Below are 19,133 nucleotides of genomic sequence, written 5' to 3' on the forward strand. Positions count from 1 at the left end.
AAAATGGCGATATTACCAAAAGTTCTCTATAGGTTTAATGCAATGCCAATCAAAATCCCAACGGCATTTCTTGTAGAAATAGAGAAAGCAATCATGAAATTCATATGGAAAAACAAAAGACCCAGAATAGCAAAAACAATGCTAAGCAGGAAGTGTGAATCAGGCGGTATAGCGATACCAGACTTCAAACTATACTACAGAGCAATAGTAACAAAAACAGCATGGTACTGGTACCAAAACAGGCAGGTGGACCAATGGTACAGAATAGAGGACACAGAAACCAATCCACAAAACTACAACTACCTTATATTTGATAAAGGGGCTAAAAGCATGCAATGGAGGAAGGATAGCATCTTCAACAAATGGTGCTGGGAAAACTGGAAATCCATATGCAACAAAATGAAACTGAATCCCTTTCTCTCGCCATGCACAAAAGTTAATTCACAATGGATCAAGGAGCTTGATATCAAATCAGAGACACGCCGTCTGATAGAAGAAAAAGTTGGCTACGATCTACATACTGTGGGGTCGGGCTCCAAATTCCTCAATAGGACACCCATAGCACAAAAGTTAATAACTAGAATCAACAAATGGGACTTACTCAAACTAAAAAGTTTTTTCTCAGCAAAAGATACAATAAGAGAGGTAAATAGAGAGCCTACATCCTGGGAACAAATCTTTACTCCTCACACTTCAGATAGAGCCCTAATATCCAGAGTATACAAAGAACTCCAAAAATTAGACAATAAGAGAACAAACAACCCAATCAACAAATGGGCCAAGGACCTGAACAGACACTTCTCAGAGGAGGACATACAATCAATCAACAAGTACATGAAAAAATGCTCACCATCTCTAGCAGTCAGAGAAATGCAAATCAAAACCACCCTAAGATACCATCTCACTCCAGTTAGATTGGCAGCCATTATGAAGTCAAACAACAACAAGTGCTGGCGAGGATGTGGGGAAAAGGGTACACTTGTACATTGCTGGTGGGACTGCAAATTGGTGCAGCCAATTTGGAAAGCAGTATGGAGATTTCTTGGAAAGCTGGGAATGGAGCCACCATTTGACCCAGCTATTCCCCTTCTCGGTCTATTCCCTAAAGACCTAAAAAGAGCATGCTACAGGGACACTGCTACATCGATGTTCATAGCAGCACAATTCACAATAGCTAGACTGTGGAACCAACCTAGATTCCCTTCAATGGATGAATGGATAAAAAAAATGTGGCATTTATACACAATGGAGTATTACTCTGCATTAAAAAATGACAAAATCATAGAATTTACAGGGAAATGGATGGCATTAGAGCAGATTATGCTAAGTGAAGCTAGCCAATCCCTAAAAAACAAATGCCAAATGTCTTCTTTGATATAAGGAGAGTAACTAAGAACAGAGTAGGGTCGAAGAGCATGAGAAGAAGATTAACATTAAACAGGGATGAGAGGTGGGAGGGAAAGGGAGAGAGAAGGGAAAATGCATGGAAATGGAAGGAGACCCTCAGAGTTATACAAAAGTACATACAAGAGGAAGTGAGGGGAAGGGGAAAAATAATATAAGGGGGACAAACTAATGTCAGTAGAGGGAGCAGAGAGAGAAGAGGGGAGGGGAGGGGAGGGGAGGGGAGGGGAGGGGGGATAGTAGAGGATAGGAAAGGCAGCAGAATACAACAGACACTAGTATGGCAATATGTAAATCAATGGATGTGTAACTGATGTGATTCTGCAATCTGTATATGGGGTAAAAATGGGAGCTCATAACCCACTTGAATCAAATTGTGAAATATGATATATCAAGAACTATGTAATGTTTTGAACAGCCAACAATAAAAAATTAAAAAAATAAAAAAAAAAAAAAAAAAAAAAAGAACATTTCTTTGATGAGCGTCAAAATCAGTCCCAGTAGAAACACAACTGTCAGATTCAAAATATAAACAATTTTTCCCTCATGGGCATATGTGGGTTTAATATATGATTGTTTCAACTTTTCTTCACTATTGATTTTTTTACAACAAACTGCTGTTGAAAAATGAAAAAAAAAAAAAAGAATCATTTGTCCCTCCTTTTTCAGGGTCCCATTCTGGCCTTCCTACACTGATTTTGAGAGGCCAAACTCCAAGTTGCAACATTATAGAATCACATAGTCCCTGACAAAAGATGCTTCTTTGATGCCTTCACTCCATTTCTGTCCCTGCTGGCCCCAACAGGCCCCTCAAATCCTTTCCCTAGCTTCTACTGAGATTGCTTCCACAAAAGTTAGCGCTAGACTTAAGACCATTGTTCAGAACAAAAAAGAACAAGCATTATACTCAAAAGTAGTCAAATAAGGGGCTGGGGTTGTGGCTCAGCAGTAGAGCACTTGCCTAGCGCATATGAGGCACTGGGTTTGATCCTCAGCTCCACATAAAAATAAATATATAAAATAAAGGTATCGTGTCCATCCACAACTAAGTGTGTGTGTGTGTATGTGTGTGTGTATGTTTTAAATTTTTACATTTTAGTTGTAGATGGACACCATATAAAATATAATAACTAAATAATTATAATAAATATAATTATATAATTATAATAAATATAAAATATAATAACTAAAATATAAAAATTTAAAACATATATAAAAATACATATATACACACACTTAGTTGTGGATGGACACAATATCTTTATTTATTTTTTTTATGTAGTGTTGAAGACTGAACCCAGTGCCTTGCATATGTGAGGTAAGCGCTCTACCACTGAGCTATAGCCCCAGTCCCTAAGAATATATATTTTTTTAAAAAGTGGTCAAAGAAATTTCTTCGATGGATACTGAAAGAATATTTCCAAAACCCAATCTTTCTTGTGGTATGTGTGTGAGAAAATTCATTTCTTCACTTTTGTACCTATGAACAAGTATTTCTCCAAAGATTTCAAGACTTCCCCTACTTTCTCTTAAAGCCAGAAGAAAAAATAATCTCTCCATTCCATATTTTACTTTCTTTTGGGTTTTATTTTATATGCTGATGGGGGCCTATTTTGCATCAAAACTTTCCAAAAGACATCTGTTAAAATGTTGTGGGTATTCCAGCAGGAAATGTTTTGAAAATTGGCTTTGGTTTGTGATCTAACTGATACCACATGGCATTTATAGCAGTCAACTTTCAGAGCTGATTTATTACTATCATGCTGTCTTAAACATGAGAAATGTTTACTGGAGACTAGGTGTTACACTACATTTGGATACAGGAGTAAAACCTTAGAGCAAATATGTCCGTTGAAAGCCACATTGGATTTCTAGTGAGGCCATATGGGCTCTTATTGTCACTTTACCACAAGGTTTATTTGTCTTTAGACCAAGTCCCTGCATTCATGCACATACTATGGTCCATCTGTGAGATGGAGGAGCTCCCATCTGCCTCCGATTCTTCTACACAGGAGTGTGTGTGGATGTGTTATACATCAATATGAACTGCTTTGATCTTTCTCAAAGGCTTAAAGAAATCTGGTAATGCCTTCTTCACATGTCACTATTATTACTATGATGACATAGCACTTTTATTCCTTTGAGAGTGTCTCAACATCTCCCACTGGCTGGCAATGTGCTTTTTGTTCCAAATATATTTAGGAACATTTTAAATTCATCCTATGCTTCCTTCTTCCCCTCTTTTCAACTCCAACACTCACCAAGGTGAACAACCATGGGGCAAATGAGATACATAGAAGCTTAAGGGACATCCTATGCTATTGCTATCCTAACCCTTTCTTCCCTTCCAGGTGTGTCCTTTGTCACCACTCCCTCCCAGGCAGTCGGAGCCTTTAGCTTCCTCAAAGGGCCTGAATGAGGCATTCTCACCTGGCGTGCCACCCCTTACCCAAGTGCCCAAACCCTTCCCACTGCACGCCCAGTCAGCTGTGAGGCTAGAAAGAAGCCCACAGATGTACCCCTATGAAGGTGCTGAGAACCTTTCTTGGAAAGCCTAAGAGAACAAATCACTAAAGCAGAATTCTGGACAATGGTCATGGGTTAGGAAGGGATATATTTGGGAATGGAGTTTTTTTTTTTTAACTATTTCATATGTTCATATCTATTTTTTATATTTATTTTTAGTTGTAGTTGGACACAATACTGTTATTTTATTTTTATGGGGTGCTGAGGATCGAACCCAGGGCCTTGCACATGCTAAGCAAGTGCTCTACCACTGAGCCATTCATATCTATTTAAAACATCAAAAGGCCCCAAAATTCAGGCCTAGGAAACATCCCCTTATCATTGATAAATCTGCTTTTCTAAATCCTGTTTCTCAATTCTCCTAAGAGGCACCTTGCAAAAAAAAAAAAAAAAGAAAGAAAAAAAAAATATATATACACACACACACATAAGTCTAATAGGCATATACAAAGGTACTCACCATTCTTATCCATTAGGAAATTCAAATGAAAACCACAATGATACACTAGAGTATACTAGAGGCGATAAACTGAAAAAGATTACTAATACCTAGTGTTGGCAAAGATGTAGAGCAACTGGAACTTTTGTCCATTGCTAAGGGGAATGTAAAATGGCATGGCCACTTTGGAAACTTATTGGCAATATTTAATAACCTTAAACATATGTCTACTCTTTAACTTCCTCTTATATGAAAGTAAGAAAAATGAGTTAGTCTACAAAAAAGTGCATAAAAATATTATAGCAGCTTTATTGGTAAAATCCAAACAAACAAAACTCCATTAAATAAACTCAAATATCTGCTAACAGCAGAATGGTAAACAGATTGCAGAACACGGTATTCATACAGTAGACTACTATACAGTAATAAAAGGGAATACACTATCAATGCATGCAACATCAGTTTCAAAAAAGGATACCAGGGAAAAGAAGCCAGACAAAAAAGAGTAACAGATGAATGCATAAAGAAAATGTAATTTATATACACAATGGAGTTTTACTTAGCCATAAAAAAGAATGAAATTATGGCATTTGATGGTAAATGGATGGAACTGGAGACCATCATGCTAAGTAAAATAAGGCAGTCCCCAAAACCCAAAGGCCAAATGTTCTCTCTGATATGTGGATGCTAACTCACAATAGGGAGAGGGAGAATAGAAGTTCATTGGATTACATGAAGGGAGGAGGGATAAGAATAGGAAAGACAGTAGAATGAATCCAATGTTACATTCCTACGTTCATATATGAATACACCACCAGTGAAACTCCACATTGTGTACAACCACAAGAATAAGATCCTAATTAGAATGTTATACTCCATGTATGCATAATATCTCAAAGTAACTATACTGTTATGTACATCTATAAAGGCCAAATAAAATGAATGAATAAATAAAGAGCACGTGCTTGCTCACTTTGGAATCACCTTCTGTTGGTAGGCATTTTGCATGTGAAATCTTCCCCCTAGTAAACAAAGGCTTGAATGAAAATGGCAATGATGCAGTTTTCACCCAAAGAAAGGCTTTCCAAAAAATTGTGTAACTGGAAAAGCATCTCTCTGTCCTTTGTATCTCAGCTGGAAGGGACCAAAAAATCTTAGGGTAATGAAATGCAAAATAATTTTATGTATTTTAAATTTCAGGAACATTTTGTTTAATCACATCCTATTAATAAAGCATTTTTACATGCAGAGCATAACAAAATTATATTCAGAGGCATTTGTGGAAAATAACCCTCACATGAATGGAAAAGAGGACAAGGACAGGGAGGCAAGGACAGAGCACACTTCATGCCAACTGGTCAGCTCAGTCACTTATTCCCGTCAATTGCTCTGTACTGTCAAGAAAAACACAAAACAGGGCCCACTGGACCATGATCACTGTGAGGTTGATGCCAATGAGTATCTTATTCATTCCCTGAGGCCAGCTTTGCCAATTAGTGGAGCCACTGCCAAGGGCCACTGAGCTCCATCAGCCCTCAAAGGTTGCTAGCCCCACATAAAAGACATGAGTAAGGAAAAGGCAGGCCAGGCTTTGAAGTGCAGGGAAAAAAGAGTCTTTGAACTGACAAACAGCACAAATACCCTCACCCAAATCTGAGGAGCCAGCAGTGTGAGTCAACAGAAGAGCCCAGAGGTGGGAAGATTTTGCCTATTTATTTCCACTTCCAGTCAAGCTTTGCACTGGTAACTCAGGCCAGATGTGGCAAAAGCATATCAGGGTCATAGTTGACCTCACCACAGCCAACTTTTAAAAAATACAAAAGATAAGACCTTCTCACACACACACGCCATGCGCATTCTACTTTTCCTGTTTTGCTTTTTTTTTCTGAGTAAAACTCTACGAATGTTATCCCATGTATAGACTTGTGTTACCACTACCACAATCAGGACACAGAACTCTTCTATTGCCTTCCAAAATTCCCACACGCTATCCCTTTATAGTCACAGCTTCCCCCAACTCCTAACCCCTGGCAGCCACTACTCTGTTCTCTGTCACTATGGTTTTGTCTTTTTGAAAATGTTATATGAATGGAATCATACAGTATGCAACCTTTTGAGACAGGCTTCTTTCACCAAGAATAATGTCCTTGACATCTATCCAAGTCATTGTATCAATAATTCATTCCTCTTTATTGTGAGTAGTGTTCCATTGTCTGCCTACATTCTGAACAGTGAAAAAGTCTTGGGCATGCAAGAGAATGTCAACTTGAGAAAATTCTGTAGTGATGCATACAGACAAGTAATTTCATGGATTATTCCTCAGCCAGGCTAATATTTAAAAAAGAAAGAATTCCCAAAGTAAATTCTGCAACAAGGAGTTTTCTTTATTTCTCATAGTATTTAATATGAACCAGATTCACTGGCTACTGCTTTCATTAGTTATTGTTGTGCTGGTTATGAAGCTATTGTCTATCATCTGTCTCCAAATCTATTCTATACCCTGCCCTATGATGGTGGCACTCTGCAAACAACATTCCTTCCTCGCCAGCAGCTCCCATTAGGTTCTTGCAGTAGGGGTGTGTGAGAGAGACCAGAAAGCTGAAAGAGGAAGAAGGGACTTAGATCTTCTTGGTTCTCACTGCTCCTGTTGACATCCTTCCAGCACTGGTCCTTCAACCCAGTCATGGCAGCTGATTTCAGCTCTCATCTGTTTCCATACTCTCACAACCAGACCCACCATATCCTCTAGAGATACCAGGCAGACTCAGCTATCCAGTGCCCCTTTCTCAGGGGCCTACCAGCTCCATGAGATCCTTCTTTGGAGCTCCTGTGTCAGAAAGTATCCCCTACTCAGTGGTCTGGGTCCCAGTTTCTCAAGGGCTCTGAGCTTCTGAGGCACCCGTACCAGAAGGCTCCAGTTTCTCTTCAGAGGTCTGGGTTCTGGTGTTGTATGGCTACTCCAATAACCTCTTTCTTCATCATTTTCCCCATCCCTCAGAGCATTTAGCTGTTTGTTACCATTACTACTTGGTGTCACCTTATTTTCCAATTTGCCCTGTCTTAAAATAATGTCCCTATATCAAATTCTCTCTGTTAAAACAGCTGGTGTGGTTTGTTTTACTGATTGGGCCCTGCTGGATAAAATACATAGAACCAAGCATTCTCTCTGGTTTACCTGTATCTAAGGCATCTAAAGACCTCATTATTTCCAGTTTCTGACTCCATTCAGGAAAATACCAACTAGTGTGATGTCAAGATGATAATGATATGGCAGAGAGAAAATCTAAAATGGTCTCAAAAGCAAAGTGTTTTTGGTGATCTTTGAAAATGGTACTATGGTCAATAGTTGTATCATTCCACTTGCCAGGTGCTGTGCTGATTTTTTTCAAAGAAAAAATCCACATCAGAATAGCGGGTATAGTAAAAGTCATCAGTTATTTACAACCAGTCTCCAAGATCCATCTACTTTTTGCAGAGACCAAACTGGTAAGTTAAATGGGAGGTATAATTGGTATCATTGCTCTTACAATCTGCTATACTTGAGACTAACATCAAGCTATTCTCTCCCTATTCCACCCAAAAGGAATTTCTAAAGACTGAGGAAATTAATCACCCTATTTTCATAAAGCACAACCTCTTCTGACTATGGTTATTTCTGTGATCAAAAACAGTTTCAATAATTTGATAGGCTTGTGGAATAAATTCAAACACCTTAGTCTGATAATTAAAACCTTTCAAGATTTGGCCTATTGAAGCATTACATCCAGTACCCTCCATTCTTGCACCCCATTCAGCGGCCAAAACAAAGAATTGGAACTAATGGACACATACCCCACAAAGATGGTTTACCCAGTCTGAAATCTTTCCTCCCATGTTTATATCAAACTTCTATCTACTTCTCAAAGACTTTCTTAAAAGCTACCTTTTCCACAGAGTTTAATCCTATATCACCCACTCCAATGCCACACACCAGTTATATATTCTTACCTTATAATCAGTTCAGTATAACTGGCTCTAGTATCCATGTACTCTGAATGACAAAGATTATGTCTGACTCATTTTGGTATCCTAATACTTATGAATAGGAGATTTTTAGTTATTATTTTTTTTCAAAATGAAGGAATGAATGAAAGACCCTAAGTGGAATGAGGACATTCAAGTGGAGATATTGTTTTGAAAGTACAAGATATTTTTTTGAGAAGCGGCATAGTTTGGCTGTGGTCTATGATCTGTGCAGAAGATTTGTGGGCAATCCATCTGGAAAGTTACATTAGGATCCGAATGTAGAGAATCTGCAGAGTTAGGCTAAGGAAGAGAACTTATTTTGTTAGGCCGTATGGAGGAATGGAAGGTTCAGGATTAGGTAAGAATCTGTATGTTACAGATCCTCATGCTATGATTAGAGTTTTCTTTTTCTTTAATATTCTTTTAGTTGTAGATAGACACAGTAACTTTATTTTATTTGTTTATTTTTATATGGTGCCAGGGATCCAACTCAGTGCCTCACACATGCTACGCAAGTGCTCTATCACTGAGCCACAACTCCAGCCCCTAGAGTTTTCTTAACTGGTTTAAAGAAGCAAAATATCTAAGATAAAGGGAAACACCTAAGCTGAAGCAAGAGATCTAATTTGGAGGGATGGGATCATTCATAAACAGAAGTTCATAAAACAGAGGTTGCAAAACTAAGAAAAGCTTTTTTTTTTAATGTGTGTCAGCTTTTTTTTTTTTTAGCTGTCAATGGACCTTTATTTTATTTATTTATATGTGGTGCTGAGAGTTGAACCCAGGGCCTCACACATGCTATACAAGTGCTCTACCACTGAGCCACAACCCCAGTCCTAGGAAGAACTTTTACAAAAAAAAGTAAGGTTTATCTAGGATGCTGTGGGTATGTATAATTCTTTTATAGCAAAGAATAGGCTTGACAGGCATCTCTCAATCCCAACCCTATTGTAAACTAATAGAATACTGACGATCTCTAATATGAACCCATGGAGAAAGGGAAAGATGGGAAAGGATAATAAATGAAAATAGAGCTGTGAATGGGAAAGAGAATGAGGTAGTGAGAATATTCCAGAGCTTGAAAAATACTATTGAATGTGCCTCCTGCCAGCTTTGGTCTTTGATCTTTTTTCCTGGCTCAGAATTCCATTCTCAGTCTTCTAATTCCTTGGGTTTTTCTTAGAAGTTGCTTTCTCATTAGATACATTTTTTTCTTGATAGAAAATGGAAGAATCATTGCTTATTGCTTTGGACTATGAATAAGAGGTCTGGGTCCTAGTTTGAGAGATTTCCTCCACTTACTTCCCAATCAGGCTATTGGAATGTCCCCTGTCCTTCAAATGTATCTCCTTGGAAAGAAAAAAAGTGTGATTTGACATCAGTCTTCTATTTTAAAATCCCTGGTTGCCACAGTATGACAAGTTAAAAACTATTCTCAGGCTTTGAAATGACAAAGAACTCCTGATATTCTTTCCTGGCTAATTTTATCAAATTTGTCAAAGAATATAATGATAAAAACAATACATTGGAACAAGTTTGCTGTTAATCCTGATAAGAATTTAGGCCTCAGTGTTCCTCTGGAAACTAATCAACTTTTGCCACAGGGTCTCTATCTCATGCCAGGCATCTTCATCCTCTCTCCTAGAGACCATAAGACACTTAGTCTTTGGATGGCTCTGATGAGGCTTGGAGAGATTCCATTCAGAAGGGGATGAAGGTGAACTGCTATGACAAACTGATTCCACACTCTGAAATGGGAATCTATGCCATGACAATGTGCTTGGAGGCAAAGTGTCCAATACTGTAACAACTTCTAATCCCCTTAGATTAGATTCTCTATGGTCTCCTAGATTTTGCTATTTAAAATTTAAAAAGTTCTGAACTAAGTATTTTCTTATTGAACTTAACTTCTTCTGAAGACGTATACTCAACAATAGATACTGGTGATATAAATTTCATCATAAAAACTGAAATACCCATGGCAATGTGTTTGTGTGTGTCTTTAACTTTCTATTTGGAAATAATTTTAGACTTACAGAAAAGGTTATAAAAGAATAGACAGCTTCCTATATACTTTTCCTAATGTTAATGACTTATATGGGCATAGTATATTTATTGAAACCAGGAAATTAACATTGAAAAATACTGTCCACACTAATCTGAATAGTATCAACTAATATAAACTGTCTTTGAATTTTGCCATTTTTTTCCATACTGATGTCCTTTTTGTCCTCAAAGGATCCAATCCAGGACTACATATTACATTTAGTTGTCAAATCTCCTTAGTCTCCTTCAATTTTTGATAGTTCCCCAGTCTTTGTCTATTGTGACCTTGATGTTTTTGAAGAGTACTGGTCAGTTATTTTATAGAATATCATTTGATTTGGGTTTTTCAAACATTTTTCTCCTGATTAAAGTGACTTTTTTTTGGCAAAATTCCCACAAAAGTGTCCTCTCAATGCATCAGATCAGGAGGTGCATACATAAGTGTGACCTATTACTGATGATGTTAACTTTGACCTTTGGTGAAGATAGTGTCTTTCAAGTTTCTGCAGCTCAAGTTACTATTTTCTCTTTGTAACCAACGATTATATTATGAAGAAAAACACTGCCACTACGCAAATGTCCCAATTCTCAGCATACTTTCACCCACCTAACTTTAGCATTCATTGATGACTATTGCCTACAAAAATTATTACTGTGGTATTTGGCTAATGGTGATCTTTTCCCCATCATTACTTCTACATTTATTAATTAGTATTCTGAAATGAAGAGAGCTGGACCCCTCCCATTTATTTATTTTTCTGTCCAATTTATTTATATCAGTATGGATTGATGGATATTTATCTTGTCCGTGTTATAATCCATTACCATTATTTATTTTATAGCTCAAAGTGTACCAGATTTGGTCACTGGCATTTCCTTTAAGTTCTCTCCATGCCCTTTTGACATGCCCCCTATTATTTTTTTAGTATTTTCTTACCTTCTGGTATCACAAGATAGTCTAGGCTTATCTTGTATTTTCCCTGACCCAGCCCTGGAATAAATCTTTTCTCCAAAAGAACCCCCTTATTAGAGAATCTTATTTGGAAACAAGATTTAGACACTAGATGTCCTCAATGTTATTAGAGTGCCATAGCTCCTAAGGCCTTCTCAGATGACAGAGCTAAACAATATAGATCTGCATACTGAGAGAAACAGAAAGTGTGGTGGTCCATTTTCAGAATAGTATTCAGCCTTAATTGGATCCAGTTGTAGCCCTTCCTTTTTGCCCACCCTAATTCTAAAATTAGCCAATTGTATAGACTGTAACCCAGAACTCCTCCAATCAGAGTGAAGGGCAGAACTGCATTAGATATAAGCAGGTGGACTGCTTGCTCAGGCACACTTGCTAGCCAGGTTCCAGTAGCTCATGGCCCTTCTGCCAGAAGTAAAGGTTTGCCTTGCTCACCCACTTCCAAGCATGTGTTTCATTTCTTGTGGCACTTGGTTGTTTCTAATAATACTCATGCACACACATACGCACGCACACACGCACACACACACATTTACTCTATATCTATCTTTATCTGTATGTATACATATGTGAATATGTGTATAAATTTATACTGGCACTTTAGGTTTCAATCCAACACCAAAGCGTTCTTTTTAGACTCAACTCTTATTTGTATCTCCTTTCTCCAACAGTGAGATACTTGGCTGGCATAATCCACAAAATATATATTGATTTGCTCAGTTTTGGTATACATATAAAATAATTTCAGAATTGCTAGTTCATTTCCTTGTAAAAATAAAGTTACTAATTAGGGTACAATATTTTTAAACAATTCTTTCTTCTTTTAGCTTTACCCTGTTGCTTCTGGCAGTGTCGCTCCCAGAGGAGTTCCTGGGTCAGGATGGGATCTCAGGCCTCTATGTTACTGAGGAATGAAGAATTGGAGGCAATTAAGAAGGAGACTGGCTTTTCCCATAGTCAGATTGCCCACCTCTATACATGGTTCACTACCTTGGACAAAGAAGAGAGTGGATCTCTCAGCCGGGAAGATTTCCAGAGGATTCCAGAACTTGCCATCAACCCACTGGGAGACCGGATCATCAGTGCCTTCTTTCCAGATGGAGAAGATCAGGTGAACTTCCGTGGATTCATAAGAATCTTGGCTCATTTCCGACTCATTGATAATGATGTAAAGAACAAAGATGTGATTGGATCCGAACCACTCAATAGCCGAATCAACAAACTACGCTTTGCTTTTCAACTATATAATTTGGATAAAGATGACAAGATCTCCCGCAGTGAGCTGTTACAGGTGTTACACATGATGGTTGGAGTGAATATCTCAGATGAGCAACTGGGCATCATTGCAGACAGGACCATCCAGGAAGCTGATCAGGATGGAGATGGAACCATATCTTTCACAGAATTTGTTAACATTTTAGAGAAGGTGCACATCGAGCAGAAGATGAGCATTCAATTTCTTGATTAAAGCAGTGAATCCAAATTGTTCCCTGCTCTCTAGTACTTAAGCTAGACCTTGAGAACCCTCTGTCTACCAGCCCCACTTCTACCCTATCATTGCCCTCCCCCCAAATACTGCTGTTGGCTGTATGACAACCTGAGATATTCTCTATCAACACAAAACTGCCTTTGGTGTGAAGAGGGTGTTATGGAATGTCTCTTCAGTATGCATTCACTGATGCTCCACTTCCAAATATCATCTCCCTTGTCCTATTGCTGAATGCCAGATGTCCATTTGGTCTGAGAAAATGAGAGGAGTAACTACGCCGAGAACCAAACAGCCAAGCTCTTTCATGGGATGTGGACTATAGCCATGTTGCCTTCTCCAACAAGCCTTTGGCATTGCCTCCAACTTTTCCCATGTGTTCTCTGCTTCCTGCTTCTTTGTCACCCAACCTACCCTTTGCTGGTTCTTTCAGTCTCCTTGATTTTTATTAGCTCTCCAATTCCCACTGATTGATGTGGCACCCCAACTTATGCATATTAAATATGGTTCTAACTTGGCAATATACTTCTATGGTCTGCAAGTTTTTATTTACCTTTGCTCATAAATCAGTCTCTAGGATATTGCCTCCCCAAGGGCTTTTCAGGAATCAACTCTTCTTTGGGAAGAATGTAACCTCTGTTCCCTGCACTCTCTTCTGTCATCAAAGGATTGTTTGATGGAGATGGTCTTCTTGGGAGGTAAGGTATGGAGCCACATTTTCTAGGTGGCTCACTCAGGTTACTCTTACTCCAGCCTCTGAGCCTCCACATGCACACCTATGTGGCAAACCTTGTTAGTGCACTGTAGATCCTTCAGAAAGCAGCCATGTGAATGCCGGTTTGTTGGGGGCACCATCACCACCAGAACTGCTGCTCTGACCATATTCTTGGGGACTTTCTCATGGGTTTTTGAACAAAGAGGCTGGACACCCTAAAAAGCATCCTGCTTTGACCCTTCAGTGTTATGGGCACTGGAATTCTTTTCACTTCATGTTCCTAAGTAGATTACTGCTAAGCAAATGCCCAATTTGTCCTGTCTGAGATTTCAAGATTCTCTTCCATATCTTTAAGACTTTCACACTTGGCAAATGACTATGCTGGAAGCTGTCATTGGCTCCAAAAAGAAGTCCAAAGCATCAAATGTATTGTAGTTTAGCTGCCTGGTTACAATAGCTTCCTAGCTCCTTGTGTAGATTACTGCTAATCTCTTAGAAACATGAAATTTGGAATTAGTGGCACAATCTGAGGTGGAACAAGCCTTTGAGCAAGCCAGAGTAGCTTCTTTGCCAAAGTCAACTAAGTTGATTCAGGCTGTTGACATCCCAAAGTCTGTCTATTTAAGTCTCTTCATTTGTGTATCTGCCCTTGGCCATCTTTTCCCTGACCCATTGCTTACTTGCTTGCTTAGGAAGGAAAATGTATACACAATTCTTAAGGAAGGGAATGGCTAAGGAATACCACTGCAAAGGGATGAAGAATGGATGGAGACCAGGGAAAGGGATAGCCAGGCAGGATGACTTGAGTATAAATGAATGAAGAATTCTTTTTGAAGTATCACTCTGACTTTGTGATCAAGTCATATAGGGATTGTATAAAAGGGAAGAATTGTCTAATAGTCATCTGTTAGTTACCTCACAGGCTCTTTAACTTATGTATGTACAGTTCTTGAGTTTACAGCTTTCACTCTTTTGGCTGTATAGAAAACTATTTTAATCCATGGTTGTGTCTCATTGTTTCACTTAAAATGGTATCCATGGATCCATCAACGAAACAAAAATACTGATTTCCAAAGTTATTAAGGTTAGCCATCTTCTGTAAGGTGGTTATGTTATTTATGTTTAGTTTGGCTTATTTGTTACTATTTATTTTCAACCTTGGGGTTCTCCTCACATTCTGACTGATGTTATTTATTTATGGGGGATATTATAACATTACCTGGCTCTAATGAGCCACACAAAAAATATACTCAGAGAAATGACACTCCTTCTTGACACTACTACTAACCCATTACCATTCCCTCATTCTTTTTTTTTTTTGGTACCAGGGATTGAGCCCAGGGGCACTTATCCACTGAATCACATCACTACCCCCTTTTAAAATATATTTTATTTAGTGACAGGGCCTTGCTGAGTTGCTTAGGGCCTAGCTAAGTTGCTGAGGCTGGCTTTGAACTTGCGATCCTCCTGCTTCAGCTTCCTAAGCCACTGGAATTACAGGTGTGAGCCACCGTGCCCAGCCAGTTCCTCATTCTTACTAACCTATCCCTATCTACCTCTTGTAGGCAAATCAGTGTCATTAGTTTCTAGTTTATCCTTCTTGCAGTGGTCAATTTGCTATGCTTGTTTTGAAAATTCGAGTTTGTTCCAATGTGATTGATATGTTAAGAGAATGATTTGAGCATAATGTGAATTTCACATTTGCTTATGCATGATTTCATACATCAGAAACTCTAGGTGAATGCAGGAACTGCACCCAGCTGAACTATCCTGTGTGAGAATACAACACTCGTGCACACACAACATGCACCCCCAACACACTTCAAATATCTATCAGTACCCTAGTTCACCCTGTATTAGGATCCCATTCAAGCCTGGTGTTAACAACCTTCCCTTCAATTTCAAATAACCCTCCTTCCACTGCTTCCCAGTAACTGACAACTGCAGCCCCTCTGATGCTCACTCCATAAGCAAACTTCAGGGTTTCTTTTCTAGGTGAAGTGCCAATTTACTACAGTGTTTATGGTTTATGTATTTTCTTTTCTCCTCCCCCACTCTTTCTTTATTCTGGGGATTTAACCCAGGGGTGCTTTACCACTAGCTACATCCTCAGTCCTTTTTATTTTTTATTTTGAGACAGGGTCTCACCAAGTGGCTTAGGGTCTTCCTAAGTTCCTAGGCTGGCCTTGCCTCAGCCTCCTAAGTTGCAGGGGTTACAGACATGTGCCACCACATCTGGTTTATTTATGTATTTCTTAATAATTTACCATGATTTCTACTTATGTGTATTTGGAAAGAGAGGGGGGAGGGAGGGAGAGAGGGAGGGGAGAGGGAGGAGGGAGGATGGAGGGAAGGGCCGGAGGGGGTGAGGTATGGAAGTAGTCTTTTAGTGTTGTGCCCCTAACTGCTTTCCCCATAAGCCTTTGATTTTTATTGTGTAGTTTTGCATAGTGGGAGATTTTTAGGGATGCATAGGTTGTATTATTGCAGAACTGATTCTATTCTTTTACGCAAACAAGTAGACACCTGTTTGTTTTCATGTACCCTTCTTTCTAATGTGAAGGATTGCATAGGATAGACACTCTTGGTTTTGCCTTTTTCACAAAACAGTATGTCCTAGAAATCACTTCATATTAGTTCATAAAGATCTTTCTTGCTAATTTATAGCTCCATTTGTGTGTATATCATGTTGTTTACTTCATCACTCTGCTATGTACACACATTTTGGTTGTTTCTAATATCTTGTAATTGTAAACAGTGGTGCAATAAATAAACTTTTTGTATTATTGGAAGTGTATTTTTAGTGGGATTGCTGGGGCAAAAAGAAAGTATATATGTAGTTTTGTTAGATTTTGCCAAATTGTCCTCCAGATAGGTTGAACTGCAAATGGTAGACCAGTAATGTATGAGAGTACCTGTTTCCCTAGGGTACACCAAGAGAGCATGTTGTCATATCGTTTTTGTCATATTGTTGTAATATTAATTTTTGCCTATCTAATAGGTGATAAATGGTATGTCAGTATTATTTGCATTTCTAATTATAAGTGAGTTTGAACAATTTTTATTAAGTTTAAGAAATATTTTTAGCTGGGTGTGGTGGCACATACCTGTAATCCTAGAGGCTGGGAGGAGGATTGTGAGTTCAAAAGTCAGCCTCAGCAACTTAGGGAGGCACTTAGTAACTCAGTGAGGCCCTGTCTCTAAATAAAAATAAAAAAGGGCTGGGGATGTGGCTCAGTGATTAAACACCCTGGGTTCAATCCCAGGTACCAAAAAAAAAAATTATATTTTTCCTGAATTGTCTATTTACATCTTTCCGCCATTTTTTTTTTCTCCTAGATTTTTGCTCTTCATCCCTCAATTTTTCAGAGTATTTATCCATTAGAGATATTAGCCTTTTTTCCATTGCACACATTTCTCCCAGTTTTCCAGTTGTATTTTTACATTGTTTATTGTGTTTGAGAATGCAAAAAATATTTATTATTCAAATTTATCAAGCTTTTCCTTTATTGCGTCTGTACTTTGAGTGACTTAGGAAGGCTTTTCCTAGGCTGAGGTCAAAGAGTAATTAACCATATTTTTTTTCTAGTATGTATATGGTTGCATTTTTTTATACTTAGGTCCCTGATCCATTTGGAATTTAGTTTTGTTTATGGTGGGAGGTATGCATCTAATTAAATGGTTCTTAATGAGGTATGATTATAGCTCTCATAGAGAACATTTGGTGTCTGGGGACACTTTGGGTTGTCACAAGTCATGAAAGGAACACTACTGACCTCTAATGGGTAGAGGCCAGGGATGCTGCCCAATATGGCACAGTGTATCGGGCTGCTAAGAATTGTCTGCCCCCAAATGTCAATGGGCTATCATTTGTGTAATTGATACCCTGCTGCCTTACTGAATTATTTTATTGCTTGAATTAGTTTTATCATTGATTCTTTAGGATTTGGGGGTATACTGAAACCAGAATTAGACAGTCAATATAGATAGGTAAATCAAGTCAAGTCATATCAAGGAGGCCAATTTGAGTGAGTCCAGGAAGTTGGAGAGGGATTGAAATGCTAATGCCTTCAGAGCCCTTCCTCCACCCTTATCAAGATAACCCGCCCCTGCTACAACCAGTTGCTAAGGTAACCTGAATCAGGGATTGTCCCTCCCTACAGGGAGTTGTCAATTATGCCCCTTCTGGCCCAGATCACACTACCTTGGCTTCTCTAGCCCCTGTCTTTCTCACTTTTTGACCATTCCATGGAGCATTTCCTGGGCCTAGTATGAGAGAGAGAGATAAGGGGAGGAGAGCAGGAAAACAAAGGAAGCCTAAGATCTATAAAAAAGGCAGGACCTCTCACTTCTTGGGATACTATGGGAGCTAGAGCTCCCTTTTCCCTCCTGAGAGAAGTCTATGTTACCCCTTTTTAAATAAACTGCTTCATGTGCTTACCCTGGCGTGCTTCTCTAATGCTATATTTCAACATGTGAGAGAGCAAAACTCATCACTGATGATCGGCGGTATTAATGCTATATATTTCTGGTATAATATCTTCAGATACATATGAGTTTACTTATTCTTCTCCAATTCTTATGCCTCTGACTGATTTATCTTGTCTAATTGCATTGATTAATACCTCAAATACAATGCTAAACAGTAAGAAAGATAGTGAGCACTATTGCTTCTTCCTGATTTTAATAGAAATGCCTCTACTGGTTCCCCATTAAGTAAGGTACTGACTTTCTGACTAATACATATACCTTAAAACGATAAATATAAAAAAAAATTAAAAACAAAACTATAAATATAATAGATATCATTTCTATATAATACATATTTATATGCATATATTATATATACATATATGTAATATAAACATATAAAATTTTAATGAAGTATCATTCAATTCCTATTTTCTCAAGTCTTTTTTTATATTAAAAATTGATATTGAATTTTGTTTAAGGTTTTTCCAGCATCCATAGAGATAATCATATAGGGTTGCCCTTCTTGGATCTGTTATTATGTATAAGATATTAATAGATGTCCCAACATTAAACCAACCTTCCTTTCCTGAAATAAGTTCTATTTAGTTATTGTATATTAATTTCTTAATGTAATGGTATATTTTGTTTGCTAAGTAATTTAGAATTTTTGAATCAATAATCATAAGTGATATCAGCTGCAGATATCTTTATTTTTTTATGGGCTGCAGTTTAAGTATCATGAAAGAAACAGGGAAATTTTACTTCATTTTTAATGCTCTGAAACAATTTATACAGCATTGGGAGTATATGGACTTTGGAGGTTTAATTGAATTCCTCTGGGAAACCATCTGTGTCTGTGGCATGGCTCCTTAATAACTTCTGTTTCTTCTATGGAAACAAATTTATTTAAGCTTATTAGTTTAATGACACTATCTTTTATCAGTGCATCACAGTCCAGATATTTTAGTTTACTTGTTGGCAGGGAAGGAGTAATTTGTCCTTCAATTTTTTCTTTTGTCTTTTCTCCTTCATTTCTAGTTGCCAAAGGACATATTTTTCTTCTTTTTTT

The 19,133-nt window shown here is 38.1% G+C and overlaps 2 protein-coding genes across 3 annotated transcripts in view; one reads left to right on the forward strand and one right to left on the reverse strand.

Moving 5' to 3' along the window:
* The window catches only part of Nhs (NHS actin remodeling regulator), a 342,309-nt gene that overhangs the window by 21,115 nt on the left and 302,061 nt on the right, over positions 1–19,133 (reverse strand). The gene's annotated exons all lie outside the window — the stretch shown is intronic.
* LOC124079069 (calcineurin B homologous protein 1-like) lies at positions 12,233–12,858 on the forward strand. The gene has a single exon (XM_046424231.2). It carries the CDS (start codon positions 12,271–12,273, stop codon positions 12,856–12,858), a length of 588 nt encoding a protein of 195 aa, XP_046280187.1. The 5' UTR covers positions 12,233–12,270.

Source organism: Marmota monax, unplaced genomic scaffold (assembly GCF_021218885.2).
Source record: "Marmota monax isolate L192 unplaced genomic scaffold, Marmota_monax_Labrador192_F-V1.1 WCK01_AAM20220418_F8-fsc00089, whole genome shotgun sequence".
NCBI classification, from domain to species: domain Eukaryota; kingdom Metazoa; phylum Chordata; class Mammalia; order Rodentia; family Sciuridae; genus Marmota; species Marmota monax.